The 6,939-nt window shown below is 35.8% G+C and overlaps 1 protein-coding gene across 1 annotated transcript in view; it reads left to right on the forward strand.

The window, feature by feature from the left end:
* The window catches only part of LOC106883236 (protein MON2 homolog), a 690,047-nt gene that overhangs the window by 53,873 nt on the left and 629,235 nt on the right, over nucleotides 1–6,939 (forward strand). Inside the window, exons 10-11 of the mRNA XM_052972014.1 lie at nucleotides 641–774; nucleotides 1,995–2,148. Coding sequence (XP_052827974.1) covers nucleotides 641–774; nucleotides 1,995–2,148 — 288 coding nt within the window. The remainder of the gene's footprint in view (nucleotides 1–640; nucleotides 775–1,994; nucleotides 2,149–6,939) is intronic.

Genomic DNA, 6,939 nt, shown 5'->3' on the forward strand with positions numbered 1-6,939 from the left:
TATATTATATTATATTATATTATATTATATTATATTATTGTGCTTTTAATTATTAATTTTTCTATATGTGATAGTGGATTTTCATCGATGAGTTCTTGAAAATTGGTTATTTTCCCTAAAACTATATATTTTATATATACTTTATCTATAAGGCTCAATTTAATTTTAATTTTTTATAAATTGATTTTAATTGAGTTTTTTACCTGTAATTTTGGATTTTGTCCCTAATATTATTATATATATATATATATATATATATACCAGAGTAAGCACATAAATAGTACTCGAATACTGGAGGTAGAGTAATATGCTTCATTAATAAAGCTGCAAAGATCTCACATGAAATGGTACTCAGAGTTTCATGTTTCTGTTTGTCGGACAGAACCAAATGTTCCCGTTTGTTGGACAGAACCAAAACTGTACGACGAACGGGAACGTGAAACTCTGAGTAACAGCTTTTGTGATGTCTTTGCATCTGTGTGTGTTTGTGTTTGTCACTGCTTGACAGCTGGTGTTGGTTTGTTTACATCCCTGTTACCGGTGTCCCAGCATGGTTGTTGTTCAATGGCCGAAACAAGTGTTACATCCTCGTTTAACTAATTCCTGTAAAAACCATGTTTGTAACATTATCTCTTTCCAGATCGTTTTGCGAAAGTTATGATATGAAGCCCCATTCGACAAAGATTTTCCGTGATTTAGTCAATGCTATTGGTTCTTTCATACAGTCAATGTTCCTAACTAACATTAGTGGATATGGATATAATTCACATGGTGGTATGTAACCGTTTCCATTCTACGTTTTCTTTGTTTGTTCATTCATTTGTTTTATGTTTGTTTTTCTATCCTGAAGTTGGTCGCGCTGGTCTTTATTTAAAAGGCAGTGTTTACCATCTTCTAAGACTATAATATCAAATGTGTCCTTTTTAAAACCACAGGATATGATTGTTTGAAGGTGATTTGGCTGCTATTTCTAGCAAATAAATAACATAGAAGTTCCCTTGTAGGATCCAACTGGTGGAACATGCAACAGTAAGGGCAGAGAGGGTGAAAACAGGCTGAAACCATGAACTCGCATCTTTCACATATCTAGGTTTCAGAGTATTTAGAATTTACTATGTAAAATTCCCCCACCACCTGTTTGTTTTTGTTTTTTTTTACTAGCTAGTTCAAGAAGAAGGGGTCATGTTCTTAGCTTATCCTGATGTTGTTAAGGTTACATTTAAACTGTTGTAAGTCCAACAACTGCAGAAAAGACATGACCAAAGCGGTACTCCCAAAAGACCAATACAGTAATTCCTTATTATATTGCGGTTCACCTGGCGTGTTTTATTATTTAAGCTTACATCAGTTCCTCCATGGTTACGTTTTGCATTTATAATAAAATAAATATATACAAATTATAAAAATAATTAAAAAAAAATATACAGTACACTAATGTTTCTACTTCACGTCATTGTTATTCCTAGAATGACATTGAAGAATAAGTGTGACAAGCCAGATCTGGTCAGATTGATCATAAAACCGGTTGAATATTTGGTCTGGTTATGGCCAGTTCAAATGCTAATGGGTTAAGTTGATGTTTGGAACATAAATTACCACAAAATTTTTAATGGGAAATTTTAATTGAGTCCAATCTAAAACATGGAGTTTGTATCTTAGATCTGAGGGTGTTCTTGGACAGGTTGGTATCAAAAGGGTTAAATAAGTGGATGTGAAGAAAATATACCATATTTTAACATGTATAAGGTACCTTATTTTATCAAAAATTAAGTTAAAAAAATATGGTAGTTTCTTATACATGGATAGTATTATAATCCCTTACAAAACCTTTCTCCCAAATTTTAAGCCCCCCCAAATTAGGGGATTCCTTATACATGTTAAAATATGGTAATTCTTGCTGTAATTAATTATTTGTAATTAAAAACTGTTTTATTCAAAATGTTTCAGTTTGTATTCTTGTTGTAAATGTTATTTATTTGTTCTGTCTTCTGCAGTTTCCAAGGGCCAGGACATGCAGGGAACACCCCCAGCACTAGTGGGGGGTCTGCCTGTAGGGAGTGGTGTCTCTCCACAGCCAGCTTTCATGTACCGTGGCATCTGGATTCCGTTTATCCTTACCATACCCCAGGGACAGACCAAATCAGTATTGTAAGTTGGATTGTTTTTATCATTGTCTATTTGAATAATTAAAAATAATTTGTTGCTTCCTAATTAGAATTGCACTTACTTTCATAAGTGCTCCACTTTTGACTTACCATAAAAGTTTCAATTTTAATTCATTCATGATTTAAGTGGTTTGTGGAGTAATTAATAATTCTCTGTTGTATCTGGGGAGAGTCATTGTCTTTTAGTGCCTTGTAATTTAACACACTCACCGGTGAAATTTCCATTCATTTACTATTGAAAAGGTTGTAAGACGCAACAAAAATTTTAGAAAAATAAAGAAGTAAATGAATGGAAATTTTACCAGTGAGTGTGTTGAATTATAAGGCACTAAAAGAGAATGACTCTCCCCAGACACAACAAAATATGCTTCAGCACACAAACTCACATAAAGAATCTTGCAAACCAAATCTAAAAACGAAATAATTATTTCTCATTTCTGTAAATCCTAATTGAGCTTCTTTGCAAAATGTCAAGTTTGCCCAGATTTTTCTTGTTTAAATTTTCCTTTTTCTTTTGAATAGATCACATCATAAGTTTTATCTGTAGAAATATTGTGATGTAATTCATGATTGTAGTTTCCTAGAACTGGTTACAGTTTCTACTTTGCAAATTTTCACCTATATTGGTGGGTTTTTAGAACATAAACACCCACGAGGGATCACCGTAATTATTTCAAAACACACAAACTCTGGTCAAAATCCTCTGTGACCAAGTCACTGACACAATTCCACCGCATCTGTTCGAAATTTATTTAATGGTCAGCTCCTTTAGGCTTCTGGGTTCTTTTTCCCCCCTCTTTCTTATTGAACTTACAGCCATATGGGTCTGTTTGTATTCGTTGTGACCCCCTCAAGAAGCAAATGCAAAGTGAGAATTTAACGCTTTTTGTGTTTTCAAACGGCTTAATTGGTTCTTCCATGATGTGATTGTAGGAAAAAGTATTTTCACTTTTGTGATACGTAAAATACCATCAACCCATCAGTCAGTCAGGATATTATAACGGGGAAAAGAACGGAGTAGAAAGCTGTGTGTGTTTGGGTGCACGTAATTTCGTATTCTGTTGTTTTGGTCAAATATTTCTTTTCCTTGAACATTGCGTCAATGTTGATTTCTTTCCAAAGTGAATTACTTCCCTTGCATTAAAATTTCAGATTCCAAACCCGTAATCTTCCTAAGTTAGTATTTTAACCCATTCATGACCATCGTCCGTTTAAACTGACCCTTAATTTATAAAGGTATAAAACAAATACTTAATACAAATTGTGATTTGTGTATGATCTGTATCAAAGAATAAAACATGTTCTTAATACGTATGCAGTCTGTATCAAGCAGATTTCAATGAAATTCTTTTCAGTTGTTATTTTGGTTAAAATACAAGTATCTGTGAAATTTCGGGCAATTTCCGCTCGAATGGGTTAATCCGTCACTGAGGCTAGACTGCCCCATCCTCCACGACACACTTTTAATCTGGCACTTAGGCTAGAACGTCCCTCGCTCCTCGACCTACGTATATTCCTGCGCTTAGTCTAGACTACCTACCCTGCACGATGTACATCAGCCCCCCCCCATTCCATGTTAAACATAATTGCAGAGGCACAGGTGTGGCTGTGGTGTGTTTGTGGCTTTAGGTTCAGTTTGACTCTGTGGCACCATGGTTAATTGTCTTTGGTTATATCTCTGGGACAGCCAGTGCCTTATAAGGGAATTTGAAAGACAGAAAATTTAGGAAGTTTTGTATATACAAGGGGAAGTCAACAATTATTCGCAATTTTGCCTTAACATATCTCTATTATTGTCACACTGCCTTCTGCATGTGCTTGCTTACAGTTCGTACTATTGTGGTCAAATAGTCAAAGTTTGAGCCTGATCATGCCATTTTTCTTTCTGGCTTCACAGTGTAAGCATGGCCACTCCACTTGCAATGTGCTCCAAAGAAGAACAAAGAGCAGTGATTCGAGAGATAATAATGGTGAACCATTTCACCATTACCACCTCTCGAGCTTGCTGAGTCTTCTCGTCAGTGGTGGGGGGTTGACGGGTGTCCTGCTCCCTCTTTGTGTATCACGCTTGTCTGGCCCCTTTTAAACTTCTCGATCCACTCATACACACTTCTATGTGGTGATGCACTGTCCCCGTATTGTGCTAAAAGCCTCTGATGAATTTCAGCACCTGACACACCTTCTGACCAAAGAAATCCGATCACTACTCTTTGTTCTTCTTTGGTGGACATTGCTAGTGGAGCAGCCATGCTTACACTGTAAAGCCAGAAAGAAAAATGGTGTGATCTGGCTCAAACTTTGATTACTTGGCCACAAGAGTACCAACTACAAGCATGCGTGCGCAGAATGCAGTGTTGTCAATAATAAAGATATGTTATGGTGAAAGTACAGATAATTTTTGACTTCCCCTTGTATACGCATAAATATATGTGTGTGTATGTCATGCTAGTGTGTTTGTCTCTGCATATATTAGAATTTACATCCTGTTTTATCAAGAAGTCCTGTAGTTTGACATTGCAATCACCTGGAATAAATTACTTTACTTGAAAAGCAAGTTAAGGAATTGGGGACTGGAAGGATATCTGGCCTTAGAATGTTGGTTTCAAATTTTGGCACAAATTTCAGGGCAGGGAGTAAGTTGATTACATCGACCCCAGTGCTCAACAGACACTTAGCTTAACAACCCTGAATGAATGGAAGGCAAAGTTGACTTCGGTGGCATTTGAACCCAGAATATGAAAGAGAGACGAAATGCTTCTAAGCATTTTGCCTGGTGTGGTAACAAATCTGCCAGCTTGCTTCTTTATCCAACCTTAGAATAAAGGAAGTCCTATCTAACCATTGCTAACATGGGAAAAGTGGTGTTGATGACAATGGACTCATCTTCAGAACACATCCTTGCTTTGAATTTTGTGGTTCTGTTTTATTTTTTCCCGTTAAGGATGTAGTATTTGAATTGTCAAGAATCATTAACAATAAGCTTTATGGGTTAATGTCCCAGGCTTCAGTGGAATGTAGAAGTGAAGTAGTATTGTTCAATATTTATTATTGGACTGACAGAAGAAACAAAAAAAAAAAAAACAACGATAAAAAATGTTTATCAATTTGTGTTGAATGACTCCTAATGTGAAGCCGTGTGTTGAAACAGATATTTCAGGACAGTAATTTTATCTTCTTTTTTCTGCCAAATAAACACATGTGCTATAATATATGCATTCTTCACTCATTTGTTACTGTTCTTACCCTAATTCATGTCCATTGTTTAGGAAAACATGCTTTCATCAAAGTTTGTATAGGCATGAAAAAAGCACCCACTCCACTCTGCTGAGTGGTTGGTGTTAGGAAGGGCATCCAGCTGTAGACACTTTGCCGGATCAGATAGCAATCTGGTGCAGCCTTCTGGCTTGCCAGCCCTCAGTCAAACCATCCAACCCATGCCAGCATGGAAAGTGGACGTTAAACGACGATGATGATTATAATTAATTAAAACAGCAAGCTAGTAGAATCATTATGGTGCCAGATGAAATACTTAACAGCATTTTTTCTGACTTTATTTTATTCTGAATTCAAATACCTCTGGGATTGACTTTGCCTTTCATCCTTTCATGGTCGATAAAATAAGTACCAGTTGCATACTGGGGTCGATGTACTTGACTTACTCCCTCCCCTGGTGCCAAAATTTGAAATCAGTATCTTTATAATCAATCATTAGTCACCATATATTCATCATGTGTTGATTTTGGGGTGATTTGAAAGAGATTTCTTGACCATTTTTTACCTATGAGCCCGTTTGATTACCATTTTATTCTGCTGGACCCTCCATAGTCATTCAGTGTTTAAAAACAAGTTTTATAGAAAGTTCTTTCCAGATTCCTATTTTGTTTTCTCCACATTAACCTGTGTAGGTTGAAGTCTGCAAAATGTTAGAGAAAGGAACCCAGCTGTTTCTTGCAATAAATACCAATACATACATCTAAAACAAATTCTTTTCAGGGGCCCTTAAAATACTGTCGTGTATCCCCTATTTACTATTTGTTTGTGTGGACCCCGAAAATCTTATATGGACCTTGGTTGAGACCCACTGATCTAACCACTAAAGCACACACACACACACACACACAGCGTCTTTCAGTTTCTGTCTACCAAATCTACTCACAAGGGCTTTGGTCAGTTTGGGGGCTATAGTAGAAGGCAATTGAGCTAGGTGCCATGTAGTAGGACTGAACCCAGAACCATGTGGTTGGGAAGCAGACTTCTTAACTACACAGCCACTCCTGCACTTAGAAGTTTTAAGAAATAACTTTTACAAACAGTCTTGGATTCTACAGAGTTTTGATTGTTTGATTTGTTGAAATTCCTCGATGCCACCATTGCCAAACTTTTATAACAGATCCTTGTTGATTTGTCTTTTTAAGCAATCGACTTTCTTATTCTCAATAAACAGAAAAACAATATCTTTGGTCTTTGCCAACTTAAGGATAAGAAGCACATTCGATAAAAAGAATGAATTTTCTTTTACAAGTATGAGTGTATTATATATGGATATGTGTGTGTGTATGTGTAGGTATATATGTATGTATGTGTGTATAAGTATATATATGTATGTATGTATGGATATATTTATATATATATAGGTATGTATGTGTAGATATAGAGATGCATGTACAGAGGCATGTGTATATATACATATATTATGCACTCACACACACATAATATATTTGTGTGTGTGTGTGTGTGTGTGTGTATATATATATATATATATATATATATATAT

Source organism: Octopus bimaculoides, chromosome 11 (assembly GCF_001194135.2).
Source record: "Octopus bimaculoides isolate UCB-OBI-ISO-001 chromosome 11, ASM119413v2, whole genome shotgun sequence".
Lineage (NCBI taxonomy): Eukaryota > Metazoa > Mollusca > Cephalopoda > Octopoda > Octopodidae > Octopus > Octopus bimaculoides.